The following is a 22,634-nucleotide window of genomic DNA, read 5'->3' as shown; positions in this document are numbered from 1 at the left end:
ATCCCAGTTTCTAACACTGCTTTTTACTGAGTCAGCCTATTAAGTGATAATACATACATACATTTTGTTGTTGTTTAGTCGTTTAGTCGTGTCCGACTCTTCGTGACCCCCTGGACCAGAGCACGCCAGGCACTCATGTCTTCCACTGCCTCCCGCAGTTTGGTCAAACTCATGCTGGTAGCTTCGAGAACACTGTCCAACCATCTCGTCCTCTATTGTCCCCTTCTCCTTGTGCCTTCCATCTTTCCCAACATCAGAGTCTTTTCCAGGGAGTCTTCTCTTCTCATGAGGTGGCCAAAGTATTGGAGCCTCAGCTTCAGGATCTGTCCTTCCAGTGAGCATTCAGGGCTGATTTCCTTCAGAATGGAGAGGTTTGATCTTCTTGCAGTCCATGGGACTCTCAAGAGTCTCCTCCAGCACCATAATTCAAAAGCATCAATTCTTCGGTGATCAGCCTTCTTTATGGTCCAGCTCTCACTTCCATACATCACTACTGGGAAAACCATAGCTTTAACTATACGGACCTTGCATACATACATAACATCATTTTATTTCCCTCCCCCTCTCCTTTTATGAAGATTACCCACTCTGAGACCCCACAGCTAATTCTCCCCTAGCCTCCTCGCTGGGCCAAGTAGGACTAATTCAGCCAGCCAAACCTGGTGGCTATCTAATGCTTATTCGATGGATTTCCCCCAAATTGATTTTTGAACTTTGAATTTTATTGTTATTCATGCTTTTATACTGTATTTTATGCTTCTTCTATGTTCTTTACAATTAAGTGTTTTAAATTTGTTGCTAGCTGCTCTGAGCCCGGTTTTCTGAACCGGGAAGGGCGGGGTATAAATAAAAAAATATTTATATTTATTTATGCTGTCTTTCCATAGCTAAAACCATGCTCAAGGTGCCTTACAGCAGGAAACAAATTACATAGTTAAGAAATATAACCATAGTAGTCAAGAACAATAAATAAAACACGCAAAAAAAGTACACAACCAAATCAAACAATTTCCACATAAATCATAGCAAGATTTAAAAATAAGGATACAAAAAATTATAGCGACAGCAACAGTCCTTCCCTAAACAGTACCCTAACCCAAGACCAGCACACATTCCTCACCCTGACCATGCAAGATTGTTTTCTTTTAAAAAGCTTTTTCTTTGAAGAAAGTGCAGTCCCTTTTATTCTTCTTCTTTATGCTTTATTAAATTTCTATACTAATCCTCTGTCTGAGGACCTCATGGCGGTTTGCAACATAAAAACTCAAAAATACATATCAAAATAAAAAACAATAACAGTAACACGCACCCAACACGACTTTGTTTGGGTTTACTCTTTTAAGAGGGGGACAATTGGGTTTTGTTCATAAAGCAAATATCTCCCGTAATGTTAACCTAATAGGTGTTGAGGACCTCATTTTCATTGGTTTTCTGGTGTGATTTGCCTCTCTGTCAGTGCAGTTTTGCGCCCCACGCTACCCCCCAATTCAGTGTTAGAAACTCAGATATATAAACTGGGTGTCAAATGGCATCTTAATTCTAGGCTGTGATTGCTGCGGTGCAATGTCTGTTCACCAGGGTGATCCTCAGGGTCCTTTCCAATACTACAATTCTACGATTCTGTGATCTCAACTCCCATCGCTTGATTGTACTTTACTCTTACAACAGTTCACTCGTCTCGGTATGCAAGAAAGAGAAACACAGTAGAAATGGAAATGATATTAACTATGGACTAAAGCAGAGGTTTTTAAACTGTGGCTACCAACCTGATGCCCAGAAATCTCCACGTGGTTGCAGTTGGACCCAACGCCAGTAGCAAAATGTACCTGGCATGTTTCGAATTTCGAACACTTGCCCCCATTGCTATTTTCATTTGTGGCGGGGGGTGCTGTTGGTGCCAACTGCAACTTTAATCTTGAACCCAAGTAAAAGGTGCATCACAGCTATGCTGGGTGCAGAAAATGAAAAAAATTCCCTTACAGAGGCCTGATGTGGATTTGGAGAGGGCTGTTAGCGGTTTACTTTAAAGAAACTAATTAATAAATAAATAAGTCATGTAATTGTGTGGATGGTGTCATGTCCAGGATGCCCAATTCAGCAGCACATCTTGGGCGTATGGTTTTCTCTCTGTATCTGTGTGGTGGCGAGAGCATCTGCGCTGCGCTCTGAGTCACTTAATGCCATGGTTACTTTCTTCGTTTTTCTTTGGGGTCAGTGCCAGGGACGATGATTAACCGCTATGTTTGTTTACCCCCTGCAGAAGCTGGAGGCCAAATCTCTCATCAAACTGAACTTTGCTAAAAACAGCAATGGTGAGTCGGCACTCTTGAGTCTTTTGAAAGCTTCCCCCCTCCCCCTTCTATTTAAAGGAGCTGGAAATGTGAAAAGATGCCGCACAGAATGCAGAGTGACACAGACCATTGCCCAGATGGGTTATGCAATCTGAAGTTCTCTCTCTCTCTCTCTCTCTCTCTTTCTTTCTTTCTATCTTGCATAGGCCCCATTTGCTTATGCACTTTAAACAATCATGACTTCCCGCAAAGAATCCTGGGAGGTGTAGTTTGTCCAATGTGCTGAGAGTTGTTAGGAGACCCTCCTATTCCCCCCACAGAAGAGCTGCAGTTCCCAGAATTCCCTGGGGATAGGGATTGATTGTTAGACCATTCCAAGAACTGCAAAAGAACTTGGATTGATATGTGAATGTATTTCTGCTTTGTAGTGCACACGTACCATTAGGTTGCAGCTGTTGCACTTGAAAAGGCCATAATTTTTTGGAATGCTGTGTGATGAGCCAGTGCAGTGTAGTGGTTAAAGTAGGACCAGAGAGACCTGAGTTCAGATCTCCACTTACCCATAGAAGCCAGTAACTCTCAGCTTCACAGGGTTGTTCTGAGGAAGAAAGGAAAGGAGGAGCAACCGTTGAATTTGTTAGCCATCAGCCACTTCTGCTGGAAGGTGTTCTTATATATCTATATGTATCTATATCTATATATCTGTCAGGCTTCGGGGAATCTGATCCCTCTCACGGAGGCAGCCAAGAAGCAGATAAACAAGAAGAGTTCTTACCAAGTACTTTATTCAGTGGGACGCGGGTGGCGCTGTGGGTTAAACCACTGAAGCTAGGGCTTGCCAATCAGAAGGTCGGCGGTTCGGATCCCTGCAACGGGGTGAGCTCCCGTTGCTCGGTCCCTGCTCTTGCCAACCTAGTAGTTCAAAAGCACGTCAAAGTGCAAGTAGATAAATAGGTACCGCTCTGGTACCGTGCGCTGCTCTGGTTCGCCAGAAGCAGCTTAGTCATGCTGGCCACTTGACCCGGAAGCTGTACACTGGCTCCCTCAGCCTGTAAAACGAGTTGAGCGCCGCAACCCCAGAGTCGGTCATGACTGGACCTAATGGCCAGGGGTCCCTTTACCTTTACCTTTACCTTTACTTTATTCAGTATTCACACAGAGAGACAAAGAAATGCAGTATCTCTTAGATAATGACATAGCTCTGAGTAAAGTCCCACCCCCATTTGTCTCTCCTATTCTACCTCATCCCTGTGTGGCTGATCTGAGCTTTCTGCCTCTGAGCTTTCTGTTCTACTACTCTCAGTGCCTGCCTGTTCCTGGGAGAGGGGGGATCAGGAATGCTTTCCAAAGACACTGAATCTGTCAGCTGTCTCTCCCCTGGAGCTGCTTCTTCCTGCTGTTCCTCTCCCAATATTTCCCAGCTTCTCCCCTCTGCAGCCTCTGAACTATGGCCTTCTGCAAACCACTGTTGTAAATTTATCCTTCTGTTCTCAGGAAGGTGCAAGAGGGACAGTCCTCACCATTCCTCCTCAATCCAGCCCCTGACAATATCTGTATCTAGCTACAAACACACATATATAATTCTGTATATTCTTCAGAAAGTTGCTTGTAGCATCTGCTGCACATTGCACAATGCATGTAATAATTGCCGCTCGTTTCTGAACCCTCTTCCTTCTCCAAATCAGGTAAATACCACTGCCCGGTTCTCTTCACTGTGTTCACCAATAATTCTCACATAGTGGCTATCAAGACAACTGGAAACGTGTTTGCTTATGAGGTGAGTTCTCTACTGAACCAGGTTATGAAGTTACCCTGTTAGAAAATATCGGTGTCTGGATCCTTGGTTTGTTTCTTATAAAATATTGCAAGGCTGTATACAACCTTCTCTCCGCCCCACTCCCCCCACTCTGTGGAGCCTGCTGAAGCAGGTTGCATCTCACATGCTTTTACACAGAGCCAGCTGTAGGGCAGGTATGAGGAACCTTGGGCCCTCTAGCTGTTGCTGAGCTACAACTCCCATCAGCCCCAGCAAGCTTGGCCAAAGGCTAGGGATGATGGGAGTTGTAGTTCAGCAGCATCTGGAGGGCCAAAGGTTCTTCACACCTGCTCTACAGCTGGCTCCACATAAAAGGGGTATTCCCAACAGCAGACCGTTCTGCTGCCCCAGAAGCATCTCATGGGGGGAGGACCCCAAAAAGGCCCTGGGATATGAGTCTAGGGGCTACAGAGGGGTGGGGAAGTTGGGCAGTACCAGCTTGCTGAACTACACTGGGAGGCAGACAAAGGGTGGCTTAAAAACAAACAAGCCACTTTTGAATGATAAATGTTAATTGAATATTACCCTTAAATCCTTTCTGCTTGGTTATAATTTTTGAATCGTGCTTTGGTTCTGCCGTGCTTGCATATGTACCTGTTCCTTATTCAAAACCACGATAAGCTATAAATGACAAGCGCTTGTACTTCTGCTTGCAGCTGCCCTTTTTCCTGTCGGGAGCTTTTGGGTGCTGAGATTTCTGCTCCTTTGACGCGAATTCTTGCTACGCAGTCACCTCCTGACCCCTTTTGTTTAAATGCTCTGTGATGATTCTGAAAACGGAACAGTGCACATTCCAGAGCACAATGGAGGCAAAGAATGCCCAGGCTTAAAAAATACCCAGCAGCATCACCTAGCAATATTCCAGCCACGACTCGGAATGGTGTGTTGCTCCTTCGTCATGCTGATCCTTGATGTCAGAGCACCTCTCCTTGATATCACCCAATCATTAATGCACTTTGCTGTCCAAAGCATTTCTCAATCCTGATTCATGCTGTCAAGAAAACCTCGCCCAAAATCCAAGTCATTGGTACTCGGTGGTTCAGATGGTGCCAACACCCAGGGTGTAAAACCATCCCTATTAGGTGGGGCAGTTGTCCACCCAGCTTGAGCCAGGAGATCTCAAGCTATGCTCTGGGTGTTCTCAAGATCCCAAAGAGAAAATCTAAAGTAGCATGCTGTCCATCGTGCTGAGTGCTTCTTGGGTGCCTCTTTGCATCATGCAGCTCATTGCGTGGAAGTTGGGGCAGAACTGGTGTCACATGCAATGACCGAGGCAGGGAAAACTTTTGTGGTGATGCTCCCCATCAATGTGTTGGCCCTTCCCTTTGTGTGGCTAACATGCGACTTGGAATTGTACAGTGTACAGTGGAACCTCGGTTGTCGAACGCCTTCGTAGTCAAACGTTTCGGCTTTCGAACACCGAAAACCCAGAAGGACCTGCTCCAGTTTCCGAACGATTTTCGGAACCAAACATGTTACGTAGCTTCCATTTTGAGTTTCCCTATTGTATTGAGGTTTCCGTATTGAGTTTTCAGGTTTTGAACGTTTCGGAAGTCGAATGGTCTTCCGGAACAGATTACGTTCGGAAACCGAGGTTCCACTGTAATCCGCTTAAGTTTCATGAGTTTTTGAGTCCTACGAAAATATTGTTAAAACCTGGCAGTTGGGTCTGCGCCTACAGTATTCTTAATGCTTGTGGTTACAGTATTCTTAATGCATGGATTAGCTGAACTCTAAAACATAGCACTTTAGAAGTTAGTGTTTTCATTTCCCCCCAGCACCCAAAAGAACCAGAAGAAACACTTGTCTTCTCCTTGGTTGGAGGCAGTAGTGCTCCTGAATCCCAGTTGATAGAAAACAGAGGATGGGAGAGTTCTTCTGTGCTCCAGTTCTGCTTGTTGGCTTCCCAGAGGCATCTGCTTGGCTACTGTGAGAACAGGATGCTGGACTTTGTGGGCCACTGGCCTGATCCAGCAGAACTGCTCTTATAGCTAGGCTACAGCTCCTACAATCCCTGTCCATTGAATGGCCTTGCTGGCAGAAGCTGATGGGAGTTAAGAGTCCAACAATATCCACAGGCCCACAGGTTCCCTGCTGTTGCCTTATAGGATTGTAAAAGGTAAAATATTGCATTGAGCTTTTGGGACATCTTTTCTGACTTCATATGTCTTTTTCTCTGTCTCACTTTTTAAGGCAGTTGAACAGCTGAACATAAAAACGAAAACCTACAAAGATCTCTTAAGTGACGAGCCCTTTACTAGGCAAGATATTATCACGCTACAGGTAAGATACTGTTATCACTGTTTTAATTAATTAAGGATGTTTAATTAAGGGATGTAGGGGGTATTAGGGGAGGGGGATATCATCATCCTTTGGGGTAGTTTGCCCGCCTTTGGTCGCCACCCTGCACTCAGCTCTCACCTGTGGCTCCAAGAAGTTGTCACCTGCTACACCCAAGAAATGATTTTGACTGGCCAGTTAAACCAGGTGAGGGTAGTCGATGGGTCTCAAACCCTCAGTGAGACTTCCCCTGTATGGGAAGGCAGGCTCTGACAGATTGAGCAGACAGCACCAATAGTGGGTCCAGCCGTCCAGAAGGCAGTTTCTGCATGTGCGGTAGAGTGAAATGAGGACCAGATGGGGCTCCTAAACCTGTGAAAGTACCCCATCTAGGAAAAGGAAAGCTCTGATCCTACACCTCCGCTGTCTTGCTGGATATCTTCGGGAGAAGAAAAGGCTAAGGAGTAAACCCTACGCAAATCCAGAGTGGGGGCCCTAAGATGTTGGGATGGCACCTTGTATTCCTCCATCTGGCAACACCTGCAGCCAAGCATATTGCTCTGCTTTCCTTTGGTCCAGTTCAGCAAGGCTGAGAGTGCGGGGGTCTTGTCCTCTGGACAGCCCGACCCCCATACACACTGCCCAGACTTGCACCCTGCAGAGGTCACTTTGGTGCTGCCAGCACAGCTGTTTGACATCACCCCCGAGGCATAATCCCATTATCTTTCGAGACAGATGGATGCCAACCTGCTAAGGTTGGCCTAATGGATTTGTTATTATGTATTTTAATTATGTACTGGTGTTAATAGTTCTAAACTGCTTGGAAGCAGATTTGGCGAAAAAGTCGTATATAAATTAATTGATCAACAACAATTAGCTAACTAACTGCCTAGGCAAGCTAGACGCAAAATCTGAGTTTGAGGCACATTTCGTCAAGGCAAAAGCACTCAAAGAGGGTGTGAAGCAAGGCCTGTGAAGAGTGTGGCTGCGGAGGGGTTGTGGCCTGGGGAGAGTTTCAGGGGCCACATAAAGAGTCATGGGGGGCCACATATGGGCCCTGGGGCTGAGGTCCACCATTCCTGATCTTCTGCATCTCTTATCAAAAACTGTGGAAGTAATAAAACATGATTTGGAAAAGAGCAAGCTGCAGAATAATCTTTTGCATGCAGCTTCTATGCCCGTCTGTGTTCTGTGCAATGAAAATCCATTTTCTTCAGCTGCCGCCCAGCTCTTAAAGGAGAAAACAAAGGGAAATAATTTACAAGCATGCAGAAAGGGGAAAGAAAGGAAGCCAGTGGGCTGCCGGTTGGGTGCCGGCCTGCACTGCTTGACTTCGAAAATGTCTTTTGGTTTTACTGCCAGCCGTAAAACTAAAGATTTATTCACCAGTGAAAGCAAACAATTTCAGGGATGAATGAAAGACATAATTATGTTATTTAATGAGAGGCAGAGCAGTTGGCGCTCTCTGGTGAGTTAGTGGTGATGGAATATTGGATGGTTTCTTATCTAAAGTCACAATGCTGCATTCATCTTGACTTTCCCCATTTGCATTCATATCGGCAGACAGTTCTCCCAGCATTGCTTTGGGACTTGAGGCCACACTCTGTCCTCCTTACTATCCTGTTAAGATATATGCCTCTAGAAAATCATCAAATCATTTTGGAACCTCCCCCTCTTGGCTTCAAGTTTCATCGCACTCAAATAGAGCACCCTAGCATGAAGAGTTTCATTTAAAGCTGTTGCTAGAGAAAATGCAACACCCTCCCCCCACAATGGCATAAATATCGTTGGATTATCAGCTTCCTGGCTTGACGTTTCAAGATGGCTTGGCCTTCACATATTTTTGCATTGTGTTTCCTTTTTGTTTTTAGGATCCAACCAATTTGGACAAATTTAACGTCTCCGGCTTTTTCCATGTGAAGAACAACTTGAAAGTGACCGATCCAGGTAAGAACAGTTGTCAGGAGGCCTGGAGGCCACGAAAGAAGCAAAGCAGAACAGCCGGTGGAAAGCAGACTGAGCCATTGTCACATCAAAATGCGGTGGGACAGCCCAATGGGGTCACTTGTCCTGAAAGTGCAGTGCTGGCAGCCAGTGAGCTAACAGACCCAGTTCCAGCTGTTAGTACAGTGGTACCTTGGTTCTTGAACTTAATCCATTCTGGGAGTCTGTTTGACTCTCAAAACTGATCGAATACCAAGGCACAGCTTCCGATTGGCTGCAGGAGCTTCCAGCAGTCAATCGGAAGCTGCATCGGACGTTTGGCTTCTGCAAAACGGAGCACTTACTTCCGGGTTTGCGGCATTTGGGAGCTGATTTGTTTGGGAACCAAGCCATTCGAGTACCGAGGTACCACTGTACTGGTGTACAAAGCCACAAGAATCTTCACACCCAAGTGTCTAAAAAAACCCACTCCACTTTCCCCAAGATCAACCCCCTCGGGCCCAACAATCAGCAGGGCCTGTTGATGGCGCCTCCCGGTTGCAGGGAGAGGTAACTCATGACAGGGCTTCCTTGGTAACGTTGAATTATTATTTAAATTTCTTACCCATCCTTCACCATCAGATTCCAGAGAAGGTCACAACAATTTGAAATTCAGTTTTGAAAATAGTTGAAACCAATCGCTGTCAGAGGAGTAGGGTGAATCCTCAAAACACATACCTCAGGTGTCTAAGGCCAGGGTAACGGAATGGCATCTCTAGTGAGCTGGGCTTTCTTGCTTCCTTATTAATTTTTGGGAGCTATTTAATGAGGCGGACAGAGCCACCTCACCAGGGAGGCCATTCCGTTACCCTGGCCTTAAGGCACCTGCTGTGGGTGCCAGAGATTGTCAGATTCGAAACACCAGCAAAAACGTGAATGCCAAGAAGCCGTTTTCCTGTTGATGTTGTTTTGCAGATGATGAAAAAGCAAGGTCAGACCCGTCCTACTACCTGAAAAATGCAAATGTCGAGACCCGGGAGACGCTGTCGGAACTTTACAAAGAATTCAAAGGGGATGAAGTTTTGGCGGCAACAATGAGGGGTCCAGAGAAGAAGAAAGTCGATAAGCTGAATGCGGTGAGTTGCGTTTGCTGATTTGTAAAGGGCCACTTCTGAATGACTAGCGGGAAGGCATTGGTATAAAAGAGAGAGGCTGGATGCATCAGCATCTGGGAAGCAGCCTGGCTAATCAGCTGCCGATTCACTTCTCCCCAATAGCCGTTGATTGGCTGGGACCTTGGCCTCTGTGTTGGTAGTTGTGCCATCAAACTGTACATTATGCAAGACACCAGGCTCTTGTCAGAAGCTGTGGCTTTCCCCTCCCTTCCCTGCGTCCTCCAGCCCTGCTTCTTGAGGCGTCTGAGAGTTGTTAGGAGGCCCCCGTTCCCCTCATGGAACTACAGTTCCCAGAGTTCCCTGGGAAGAGTGATTGTTAAACTACTCTAGCAACTGTAGTTATAGGTGGGGAATAGGAGCCTTGACAAACTACAGTTCCCAAGATTCTTTGCTATGACTGCTCAGAGTTTTATGATGCAGTGCAGATGTGGCCTTATTGCTCTGATGGGTATGCTTTAAGGCAAAAGTGAGGAGCCTGTGGCACATCATCACTACCATTGGCCGTGCTCTCTAGGGCTGATGGGAGTTGAGATCCAACAGCATCTTGTGGGCCCAGACTTCCCATCCCTGTTTTAAGTAAATGAGCACTGACCCAACCTTCATTCCTAACACTTGGCAACTACTTAAAACCCATAAATTAAGGCATCTATCCTGAGGTTTCATAACCTTTCTCCTAGTGATGTGAGGTGAGAATATTCTCTGCTAGAAAATTCTTCAGAGAATATTCTCCACAAACTGTAAATTCTCCGTCGTCTACACAGGTGCTTTAAATGTACACACCTCATTAATTGAGCATATTCCTTCAGAGTATTCTCCAAAAGATTATTCTCGAGAATTTAACATAGGCATAGGCAAACTCCGGCCCTCCAAATGTTTGGGACTATAATTCCCATCATCCCTGACCACTGGTCCTGTTAGCTAGGGATGATGGGAATTGTAGTCCCAAACATCTGGAGGGCTGGAGTTTGCCTATGCCTGATTTAACATCACTATTCCTCCCATGCACAAGAGTGATCCAAAGGACTGCTTTAGACAGTCATGAGAATTGCCTGTAAAAATAATTAGAATTTCAGCTCAGTTACACAACTGCAACTCAAAAGACATCTGGAGGAGCCAACGGTTCCTGGTTTATGGTGGGAAGTGTTGTGGTGCAGGATTGCCATATGTCACTGCTTCACAGTGATGGGGTCCTGGTTTTTCTGCCGGACTGGAATGCAGATTCTGTGGCTTGATGGTGCATCCAAGTGTTGCTGATTATATTATTGTGGCTTGAAAAGAAATAGTGCCTGTCAGCAGTACATCTTGTGTAGGATCACACACATTGGGTTGTGTCCAATGGGATGTCACCTTCCTCTCCTCTCCCCTGCACCCCCCAAAAAAGTCTGCTCTGGACGGTCTCCCAACCCTCTGGAGCAGATTTTGAGGGTATGCAGGAAAGAAAGGGGGGGGGGAGAGTTTTGTTGCACAACCCGAAGTGTGTTGCATGAGCAACGCTGTATATAATAACCCAAAGATGCAAGTACAGGCAGCGGCTGTTTTAAGCCTGTCCGATATGTGTGCGTCTGCGCAGACAAGCATCACGCCAAACCTGGAAGTGACCTGAAAACATCACAAAAAGGGGCCCCGCTGATGTGCACGGGGGTGTAACCCCTGTGCAAATCGGTCGCTTCCTGTAGTAGATTTGCACAAACCATCTGACACTGCAACATCCCCAACTTAGCAGAAATGGGTTTGGAGGGGCAGAGTGTGGATTTTAAATGATGAAATGATGCCTTTCCCCAATAGCGAAATTAATTCTCCAAAATAAATAGCAAAAACAGACAGACCACAGTGTAACACTCAAAACGGAAGCGTGGCACTCAAATTGGAAGTGTAGCACTCAAAACGGAGCATGTTTGGCTTCTGAAAAAGGTTCACAAACCAGAACACTTGCTTCCGGGTTTGCAGTGTTTGGGTTCCAAGGCATTTGAGAACCAAGGTACCACTGTATATGCTAAACGTTTGCCATTTTTAAATTATTATTCTGTGTGGGCAGGTGGGAAGATTTTGTATCACCGCACATGTGATGGTTAGCTGTCTTTGTTTTGAAAAGGAAGGCCAGACAGAAGCATCTTGAATTACGTAATTTTGTTTGTTTCAACAGGCTCACTATTCCACGGGCAGAGTAAGTGCCTCATTCACGTCCACCGCCATGGCACCTGAAACGATGCACGAAGCAGGTAGCATCATGCAGGGGTGTGGGGCTTGTCCTTTTCTCTCTCTCACCCCTTTCCCATTGTGGCAAGGTAGCGGGGGGTCGGGGCGGGGCGGGGAGGCATCTGTCTATACAACCCGCACCTTTTGTAAAAAAAAACCCTACAAGCAGCTGCAAATGAAGGCGTGACGTTACTGCCAAAGCAAATCACATGCTTTGCATGTAGAAAATCCCAGGCTCGGTTTCCACTTTAAAAATAATACCACCAGGCAGAAGGTACTTTGTAGGGCTGCTCCTTCCTCTTCTAAAAGTTCCTCAGATGACTTAGAAACCGAAACTTATGAGGAAAGGTCGAAGGAGCTGGGTATGTTTAGCTTGGAAAAGAGGAAGAGGAAGAAGAAGAAGAGGAAGAGGAAGAGGAGTTTGGATTTGATATCCCGCTTTATCACTACCCTAAGGTGTCTCAAAGCGGCTAACAATCTCCTTTTCCTTCCTCCCCCACAACAAACACTCTGTGAGGTGAGTGGGGCCGAGAGACTTCAGAGAAGTGTGACTGGCCCAAGGTCACCCAGCAGCTGCATGTGGAGGAGCGGGGAAGCGAACCCAGTTCACCAGATTACGAGTCCACCGCTCTTAATCACTACACCACACTGGCTCAGGATACTGAGAGGGAGATATGATAGCTATCTTCAAATATCTCAAGGGCTGTCACGTGGAAGAGAGAACAAGCTTGTTTTCACCTGCTCTGGAGGGTAGGACTTGAACCAATGGCTTCAAGTTCCTAGGAAGGAGATTCTGACTAGACTTCAGGAAGAACTTTCTGACAGTAAGAGCTGTTTGACAGTGGAATGGTCCCCCTTGGGAGGCTGTGGACTCTTCTTCCTTGGAGGTTTTTAAGCAGAAGTTGGATAGCCATGTGTCACAGATGCTTTAGTCGAGATTCCTGCATTGCAGGGGTTGGGATGGATGACCCTTGGGGTCCCTTCCAGCTCCACAAATCTATGATTCTATGACCTACACTTTTTTTTTTAATGTATTACTGCCTGGGGGAAAAGTTTCACAGGTCATTGGGGAGATGATAAAAGGACGAGTTGTTCTGAAAACACTGTTAAGCCTGCCGTTTAATATGCATGGCAAGCTGCGGCTTAATTCCCTTAATTTTAGCGGGCGACAATGACGTTTCGTGTGGAAGGTTATCTGACCCTTCTGAGCTCAGGTCACATTGCTTGGCCTCCAGAAGCACAGGGGAGCAGGACTAATTTCAAGTGACCTTTGAAAGGTGGAGGGTGAAGATTTTCCCTGTAGCAGGTTGTCTTACTCATTGTTATCGTCACCGATGACTGAGACACATTTAACAAGTGCTAATAATTTCACCCTCTGCTTTGTCGAGCAGCTGCCATTGATGACGACATGGTTCGATACCAGTACTTGAAGAAGAAGAAGGGCTACGTGCGACTTCACACCAACAAAGGGGATCTCAACCTGGAATTGCACTGCGACATGGTACGTGGATGTTCGATTATGCCATCACAAATGCTGTTATTACACTGTCACAGACTGGTAAAAATGACTAATAATAAAATGGGCTGTGCTGTCAGGCCTGGTCATTGTCCTCTTCAGATCACCACACAAACGCTTCCTGTTCTTTTATAAAACTTTTTATTGCGTATTAACAAAACAATCTTATAAACGGTTCTTAAATATTATTCCTCAGAGTCACTTATTTCAGATACCTTCTGAGCTCTGCTTCTCTGTGACCAGCCACCCTCAAAATGGCGAAGGCGCCTTTCCCTTCGTTTTCCGCTCTTTTTTCTAACCTCCTGGCTAGAGCTGACCTATATCTCCCCTCCTCCGAATCTGAGCTAGAACTTAACCCTTGCCTTTCCTGGGAACAGCCGGTCCCTCCCTGTTGTTCCTCCTGTTCTCTTCCAATAAATTCACTGCTCCCCTCTCCCCCTTGGGAAATGCTTTCTCCCTCTGAGAAACTGGAAACTTCTAACTCTTCCCTGACATGTGCCATTGCTTTTCATTGCTGCGTTATCAAGGTTTTGCATTTGTGAATGAACAGAGAAGGATGTCAGACTTACAGCAGTGTTTGCCAAACTTGGATCACCCATCTGTGGTTTGTTTTGTTTTTTGGACTACAACTCCCATCATCCATAGCTAGCAAGACCCATAGTCAGGTATGATGGGAATTGTAGCCTGTAAGCCACTGGAGACCCAAGTTTGGGAAACACTGATCTACAGCATAAGTGGGGAACTTTCGGCCTGTGAGACAAATTTAACCATTGAGGACATTACTCCCAAACCTCACCCACCTGCCCTACGTCATATGTGGTGTCATAAGAACATGAGAAAAGCCTGCTGGATCAGGCCAGAGGCTCATCCAGTGTTGGGCGGGTAGAGAGACATGCCTGCCAGTGCACAATTGAGATCCTTAAAGTGCACTCCCAATTGTGAATTGGCAAGGGAAAGCAGGCTGAGACTCTGCTGCCCATCAGCTGGTGGGCATTAGAGACAAAGCCTCAGCCGTTTTAAGACATTGCTCCAGGATCTTCCAGAACTTCAGAGCACTCAGTCACCTGGCATCATTCCAACACTACCCACTTATTAAATTTGGCCCATGAGGCAGATCTGACCTGCTGAGGCGAAAAGGTTCCCCTCTCTGATCTATAGGGTTTGCTATCCAAATTACCGTATGCTAATGGCAATTCATGCTAATAGGTAACTTTTTTGGGCTACATGGTGGGATTTTATTATATAGGCTACCAGTGCAGGCCTTCTTTGACAGCTTCCTGAAGTTTGCTTGGAAATTTGGAATGATTATGTACCATTGGAGATATAATTGTGTATACAGTATTTGTATATTTATTTGTTTGTTTGTTTGTTTGTTTATACATACATACATACATACATACATACATACATACAGTGTGTGTATATCCATGTGTGTGTGTCTCACATACACACACACACAGAGAGAGAGAGAGAGAGAGAGAGAGGTTTTCTTGCAGGGGTATTAATTTCTGCTTTGGTCTTTTTTAGTTTATGCATAAAAATCAAATACAAATTAAATATGAATCATCTGGATGTGCTCTAGAACATTTTTTTACCATCTACTGGCTGCCTTACCTGCAGTGACAACCCAGGGAGACTTTAAAAGGGGAATGGAAGTGGGCCTAATGGGGGAATCTGCCTGCCATTATTTACACTGAAAAAACTCAGTATAATTTAAGTAGTCCAAAAAACAAAAGAAATATTTAAAAGGCCGATGGAATTATAATACAGTGGTGCCTCACAAGACGAAATTAATCCGTTCCGTGAGGCTCTTCATATAGCGGTTTTTTCGTCTTGCGAAGCAAGCCCATTGACAGGTTAGCGGATTAGTGCTATTAGCGGTTTAGCGGCTTTTAGCGATCAGCTGTTAAGCGGCTTATCAGCGGATCAGCTGATAAGCGGCTTAGCGGCTTAGGAAAAGGGGGAAAAAAGGGGGAAAACCCCACAGGAACTCGCAAGACATTTTCGTCTTGCGAAGCAAGCCCATAGGGAAATTCGTTTTGCGAAGCGCCTCCAAAACGGAAAACCCTTTCGTCTAGCGGGTTTTCCGTCTTGTGAGTCGTTCGTCTTGCGGGGCACCACTGTACAGTAGAACCACTGTAAAATAGCAGTGGGGAGGGTGGTAATATTCCATGAGTTTCTAGAAGGGCCTCCCCAGGGAGAAATGGGTGGGAGCAGCAATGAGGTTTTGGGACAGTTTTTTCTCCAGCCACCCATCTATGCGCTTTTCTCCCAGATGGATGCAAGCGGCAGGTGGCCTGTGTGGTATCGACTCAGCACGTGATGAGTCGTCAGCTATGTGGCAGGGTGATGCAAACATTTTGGAACCACATTGTGCTGGGGTGGTTCTCAGGAGCCTTCATCAAGTGTTTTTAACGCTGACCAGTTTTTCTCTTTATTCGCTGAGTCACATTGAAAGCAGAGGATGAAAGCCAAAGGATACTAGGGTATTAGTTATTTGGAACAGCACCAGAATGAACAGTCTATGTTTTGAGTAAGGCACCATCTGCACTATGCATTTAAAGCAGCATCGTGCTGCTTTGAAAAGACATGGCTTCCAACTCAAATAGTGTCGTTCATTAAGGGTCCTGAGAGTTGTCGGGAGGCCGCCATTCCCCTCTCACATCTACAGTTCCCAGAGTTCCCCTGAGAAGAGGGGCTGGCTCTTAAACCACTCTGGGAAGTGTAACTATGTGAGCTGGCAGCAGGAGGAGCCTCCTCATGACTCTCAGCACCCGTAACAAACTATGTTTCACAGGATTCTTTGGCGGAAGCCATGAACGTTTAAAGTGGTTTGATACTGCTTTAAATGTGTAGTGCGGATGGGGCCTCATTTATTTAGCTGGGCTTCACATGCAGATACAGTTGTACCTTGGTTGACGAACACCTTGCGACTCAGACGTTTTGGCTCCCGAACGCCGTAAACCCGGAAGTGAGTGTTCTGGTTTTCGAATGTTCTTTGGAACCTAAACCTCTGATGCGGCTTCCGATTGGCCGCAGGAGTTTCCTGCAGCCAATCGGAAGCCGCACCTTGGTTTCCGAACGTTTTGGAAGTCGAACGGACTTCCGGAATGGATTCCGTTTGACTTCCAAGGTACTGTACAGTCGTACAGTCATCTGTCATCTTACACAGGGGGTTGGCTTCGAGGGTTGCTGTTAAATTGTGCGAGTCAAATGCACATAAGTTGAGGGGTTGCTGTACTGGTTCTCTGGCCGCTTCTGTTCTTGGCAGGACAGGTGGTGGTCTAAATTTCCTGGGAAGCAAGTCCATCCCCTTGCTGTCACTGTACAGAGAGTCCTCCAGGATGGCATTCTTGAGAGCTTTTATTGGCCTTGTTATCGCGCCTTTATAGTGTTGAAATCTGGCCAGATTTTAAGCAGCCTTTTGCCTACGCAGAAGAGCCTGGCCTGTACTTGTGAAGTATTCATGAGCCAAGAAGTGTTAGGTGTTGCTGAAGGATGTCTTTTGGGGGGCAATGGAGCATCTCAAGGGGAGGAGAAACTAGGGCAGTTGAGGGCAGCAGACACGGCTCGTGGGTGTGAAAAAAATGTTCTGTTTTATAGTGAGCACTCAAAGGAGGGGTGGCAAATCTCAGACCTGAAGGTCAAATGTGGCCCTCCAAGTCTCCCTGTGTGGCCCTCAGGGCTTTCCCCAGGCCGCACACTCCCTTCTGGCCCCACTTCGTGCCCTCCTGGAGTATATTTTCTTGGCTGGAATGGGTCCTTCAACTCTGACCATGCCCCTTGTTTGCCTAGTTGGAGGATCAAGAGGGGTGTGTGAGCAGTGTTCAAAATTAGTCAGGTGCCAGGCACATTATGCACCTGGCTTTTGACCACTTGCAACCATCTGGAGATTGTTGGATCTGGACTGTTTTTACACGCTAATGCCACATCCTGTAGAATTCTATCAGCTGTATTTTACCTGCCTTGCCCCCAAAATAGCAACTGGATATTACCGTTTTGGTGACTGTAAAGGTAAAGGTAGAGGGACCCCTGACCATTAGGTCCAGTCGTGACGGACTCTGGGGTTGCTGCGCTCATCTCGCTTCCGGGTCATGTGGCCAGCATGACTAAGCTGCTTCTGGCGAACCAGAGCAGCACACGGAAACGCCGTTTACCTTCCTGCCGAAGCGGTACCTATTTATCTACTTGCACTTTGACATGCTTTCGAACTGCTAGGTTGGCAGGAGCAGGGACCGAGCAACAGCAACTCACCCCATCGTGGGGATTCGAACCGCCAACCTTCTGATCAGCAAGTCCTAGGCTCTGTAGTTTAACCCACAGCACCACCCGCGTCCTTTTGGTGACTGTAGCCTTGGTTTAAGGAGCAATTTGTCACCAAGCTTACATTTCTTGAGTGTCTAACACTGTGAGAGTATTGTATGTAGAAACTCAAGTCAAAATTTGCATCCATGGCTCTGCCCTCTTTTGTTTCTGGCCCCGCCCATACTGGCGTGTTCCTGCTGTCTCAGAAGGTTACACCCAGAAGGGAATGTGGCGCTCAGGATGGGGGAGGTTTCTGACCCCTACTTGTAAAGCAAGTGTGACCCCTAAATGTCAGGGAAGCAGAGCCTGTGGCCCTCCAGGCATTGCCCTCCACTGGCCATGCTGACTGGGACTGATGGGGCCTGGAGTCCAACAGCATCCTAAGAATTCAGGTTGGGGTTGATGGTAACTTTTATAAGCTCATTAAGGGGTCAATGAACTCAGAGGTTTGGGAAACCCTGACTGGGCAGAATACGAGCCACGTCAGCCAAGTGTCAGTTCCAATTCCGCTTGTAACCAACAGAAGAAGAGCAGTGACTGGGTAGTGCCGAAAGGCGCCCCCCCCCCCCAGTCCTGAAGCAAACCCCCCCCATCTTTGACGTCCAAAGGTTTTGCAGTATCTCGCAGTATCTGACAGCTGGCTGGGCAGAATTGATTGAAAATATCCCCTTGGAGCAAGTGAGGGGGTGGGGAGAGGGGCCCCCAGGCGCACAGCGATAACAAAGCTCTTGGTCTAATGACTGAACTGCTGGCACATTCTGCCTTTGAAAGCCCCGGCAACCGATAAAAAAGCAGCAGGGCTGCAGAGAGGCAGGCACGTCAGTAGTCGGCTTGCGAAAATGCTAAAATCAGTAGACTTGGCATGTCTGCGAATACATGGATTTTGTCTGGCTCGAGCCGCTGCCTCCTGGCTGCAAGCGAGGCTCGCCTGTTTAATTTACTTGCGCATGCTTTTCCGTTAAGATTGGTTCCCAAAGCAGCTTAAAGCAATTTGAAATCCAAGAGATGTAAAAATCCATCGGAGTGTTGATGAGGGTGGCGATGTGATAACCCAGGTGTGAGCATAGCACTCTCTTTTGACCCCTGAGAGTTGATGAAGCACTCCTGGCCTGCACATGCGCAGTAGAACGATAGTAGTAGACCAAGGTGGCAAGAATTGACTGTACCACTTCAACCAGCAATTGGGGGGTCTTTTTTTTTTAATGCTCCCATTTACTTTTTTTAAAAAGAAACATTTGGACAAACAAAAAACCAGCACACCAGGGAGATGTTTTGCTCTAGTCTTCTTTCTTGCGCTGAGTTTTTAAAATTAAAGCAACAAACATAGGGGAACACTGAAGATTATAACACACACAGTAGAGTAGACCTAGATGGAACCTAAACTCCATGTTCCAGACCCTTCCTCTGTAGCGTGGCAAGCCTGCCATGTGGAAGTCCCTGCCAGTAGAGGTTTAACAGGAATTATCCCTGCCTGTTTTTGGACCCCTTCTGAAAACTGTGTATTCAAACAGGCCTTTGAAATGAGGGTTTCATTATTGCCAACCAATCTTTATTGATTGATGCTTTTGTTGATTTTATTGCAGTGTTGCTGTTTATCATGTTGTATGCCACACAGCTGTATTTTTATGAGGCTACAGGTTATAATTAGTTTATTAGTTGGTTGGTTATTAGTTGGTTAGTTGGTAGGACTGACAGGTGGACTGATGATCATGGCTTAATATCGGCATCTGTTGGTATTAGAAGCTAAGATACTACTTTATTAATAAATAATAAAATGTGGAATAATAAAAATAATAAAATGTGGAAAATTGGATTTGATTTGATATGTTAATTAGATGTTCTTATTGGAAAATTAATAAACGCTTTAAATAATAATAATAATAATAATAAAATGTGGAAAATAAATGCCATTGATATAAGAACGGGATATCCCTGTTTGGCGCATCAGTAAGGAACATGTGATTGTCTTGATTCAGACCTAAGGATTCAGATGTCATTGCTTGAGCATGACTGTATAAGTGAGAAATAGCTAGGATATCAGGAGTTAGAGGTTTAGAAAGATGGTATACAAGAACATAAGAAAAGCTGTGCAGCAGGCTCAAGCCAAAGGCCCATCTAGTCCAGTGTTCTGTTCTCACAGTGGCCAACCTGATGCCTACAGGAAGCCGGTAGACAGGTCTTGAGTGCAGCAGCGCTCTCCTCACCTGTGATTTCCAGCGAGTGGCATTCAGTGGAGGTAGGACATAGAGACCATCGCTAGGAGCCACTGGGTGGGGTTGCACTGAAAGGAGCAGGTTCACAGCTTAGGGGTGCTCCTGAATTCAACCAGTTATGACCCCTCTTGGACAGAGATGATTTGACCACAGTACTCCATGCTCTGGTAATTCCCAGACTGGATTATTGCAATGCACTTTTTTTATGGGGTGCCCTTGAAGGTGACTTCAAAAACTTCATTTGGTTCAAAAGGCAGCAACCAGATTACTGACTGGGGTTCCGTTTAGATCTCAGGCAACCCCGTTTTAAAACAGCTCTCAGTTCATTTTTGGGCCTCATTCAAGGTGCTTGTGATAGCACCTTTAAATGACTCAGGACCGCCCCCCCAACTGCCTCCTTCCTTTTGGACCCTCTCAGTGGGGTCCAATTATATAGTGACAGCTGGGCTGTTGTTGTTGTTACTTTGTAAGAAAGTAAAGGAAATATTCAGAGCATAAGATTGTTACGTAATTGAGGAATGAAGGTGTCACTTCTGTACCTGCTGGAAGAATGAAATTGGCTTCTCTTTCCAACAGGGAAAAGAAACCTGGGCTGGTTTCTAACAGCGCTTCGTTCTGATAAGGTTGCTAAGAAACCACTTGCTTGCCGGAGCATTGTCTGCCTTGCGCGATGCACGCAGTGGCCATGGGAACGCACTGATAGCTTTTTACAGGAGGAAGGGGGGAAATTGCAGGGAAGTGGTTGTCCTCATTTACCAAGCTGCAGCCCACAAAATAGTTCCAAAGTAAAGAAGCAATTTGTCTCTTATCAACCTCTGGTAGGTTTTGTTATTGGTTTCTAGAATGCTGAAGTGGGACTTTGTATTCTCCCAGGCACTTCGGCTTCCAGCTAATTTCATTCCTCCCCTCCTTGCCTTTTAAGAGAGTCATTGCAAAATGTGTTTATTGCCCCAACTGTGTTGCTCCTTTTTTAAAAGAAAAAATCACAGGCTGTGCACCAGCTATTGCTAAAAGCAGCTTATTTTCTTTTTGATTCAGAGACAAAAATGAACATACTTGCTTTATCTGCCCTTTCAACTATGCCATCATTCACCACTTAAAAACAGAGTCATCCAATTAGACAGTTAGTGGCCATCACTACATCTTGTGGTAGAGAATTATGTAGTTGTGCGCTGGTACTTGAATCTTGTTGTTGTTGTTTAGTCATTTAGCCGTGTCCGATTCTTCATGACCCCCTGGACCAGAGCACGCCAGGCACTCCTGTCTTCCACTGCTTCCCGCAGTTTGGTCAAACTCATGCTGGTAGCTTCAAGAACACTATCCAAGCATCTCGTCCTCTGTCGTCTCCTTCTCCTTGTGCCCTCAATCTTTCCCAACATCAGGGTCTTTTCCAGGGAGTCTTCTCTTCTCATGAGGTGGCCAAAGTATTGGAGCCTCAGCTTCAGGATCTGTCCTTCCAGTGAGCACTCAGGGCTGGTTTCCTTCAGAATGGATAGGTTTAATCTTCTTGCAGTCCATGGGACTCTCAAGAGTCTCCTCCAGCACCATAATTCAAAAGCATCAATTCTTCGGCGATCAGCCTTCTTTATGGTCCAGCTCTCACTTCCATACATCACTACTGGGAAAACCATAGCTTTAACTATACGGACCTTTGTTGACAAGGTGATGTCTCTGCTTTTTAAGATGCTGTCTAGGTTTGTCATTGCTTTTCTCCCAAACTTGAATCTACCGCCATGCAAATATTTGAAAGATTGCCCCTTTCCTACAGGCCTATTGAATTTAGCAAGATCAGATGTACTATGCCTCTGAATTCTATTACTGTGGAAGATCAGGAAGTAGGGTGCTATTGCACTCAACATCCTGCTTAGGGGATTCCCAGAGGCGTCTAGTAGAGACTACTTTGAGAACAGATTACTGTACTAGATGGGCCTTTGATTTGACCCAGCAGGACTTGTCTTCGGTTCTTAAAGTTCCAGGAGGGGAAACATCAGGTGCAGTTCATGAGTTCAACTGAATTTCAGTTTGCCTAGGTTTAGTACAACTTCGTCCGAAAAGAAATTGCTGTTGAAATGGTAAAATAGAAAGCTGGCAGGAGGGAATAAAGAACAGGGACATGTTAGCGCTTGTTGTTGTTGTTTACTCGTTTAGTTGTGTCCGACTCCTTGTGACCCCCTGGACCAGAGCACGCCAGGCACTTATGTCTTCCACCGCCTCCCGCAGTTTGGTCAGACTCATGTTTGTAGCTTCGAAGACACTATCCAACCATCTCGTCCTCTGTCGTCCCCTTCTCCTTGTGCCCTCCATCTTTCCCAATATCAGGGTCTTTTCCAGGGAGTCTTCTCTTCTCATGAGGTGGCCAAAGTATTGGAGCCTCAGCTTCAGGATCTGTCCTTCCAGTGAGCACTCAGGGTTGATTTCCTTCAGAATGGATAGGTTTGATCTTCTTGCAGTCCATGGGACTCTCAAGAGTCTCCTCCAGCACCATAATTCAAAAGCATCAATTCTTCGGCGATCAGCCTTCTTTATGGTCCAGCTCTCACTTCCATACATCACTACTGGGAAAACCATAGCTTTTACTATACGGACCTTTGTTGGCAAGGTGATGTCTCTACTTTTTAAGATGCTGTTTAGGTTGGTCACTGCTTTCCTCCCAAGAAGCAGGCGTCTCTTAATTTCGTGGCTGCTGTCACCATCTGCAGTGATCATGGAGCCCAAGAAAGTAAAATCTCTCATTGCCTCCATTTCTTCCCCTTCTATTTGCCAGGAGGTGATGGGACCAGTGGCCATGATCTTCGTTTTTTTTGATGTTGAGCTTCAGACCATATTTTGCGCTCTCCTCTTTCACCCTCAATAAAAGGTTCTTTAATTCCTCCTCACTTTCTGCCATCAAGGTTGTGTCATCTGCATATCTGAGAAAAA

The 22,634-nt window shown here is 46.0% G+C and overlaps 1 protein-coding gene across 1 annotated transcript in view; it reads left to right on the top strand.

The window, feature by feature from the left end:
• PPIL2 (peptidylprolyl isomerase like 2) overlaps positions 1–22,634 on the top strand; it is a 78,269-nt gene that overhangs the window by 19,241 nt on the left and 36,394 nt on the right. Inside the window, exons 6-12 of the mRNA XM_079956830.1 lie at positions 2,261–2,312; positions 3,977–4,068; positions 6,301–6,390; positions 8,259–8,334; positions 9,286–9,446; positions 11,629–11,704; positions 13,073–13,182. Of these exons, the coding sequence (XP_079812956.1) occupies positions 2,261–2,312; positions 3,977–4,068; positions 6,301–6,390; positions 8,259–8,334; positions 9,286–9,446; positions 11,629–11,704; positions 13,073–13,182 (657 nt within the window). The remainder of the gene's footprint in view (positions 1–2,260; positions 2,313–3,976; positions 4,069–6,300; positions 6,391–8,258; positions 8,335–9,285; positions 9,447–11,628; positions 11,705–13,072; positions 13,183–22,634) is intronic.

Source organism: Podarcis cretensis, assembly GCF_951804945.1.
Source record: "Podarcis cretensis genome assembly, chromosome: 16".
Classification (NCBI taxonomy): domain Eukaryota; kingdom Metazoa; phylum Chordata; class Lepidosauria; order Squamata; family Lacertidae; genus Podarcis; species Podarcis cretensis.
Note: the sequence above shows the minus strand (reverse complement) of the source record. Positions and strands in the feature narration are given on the sequence as shown.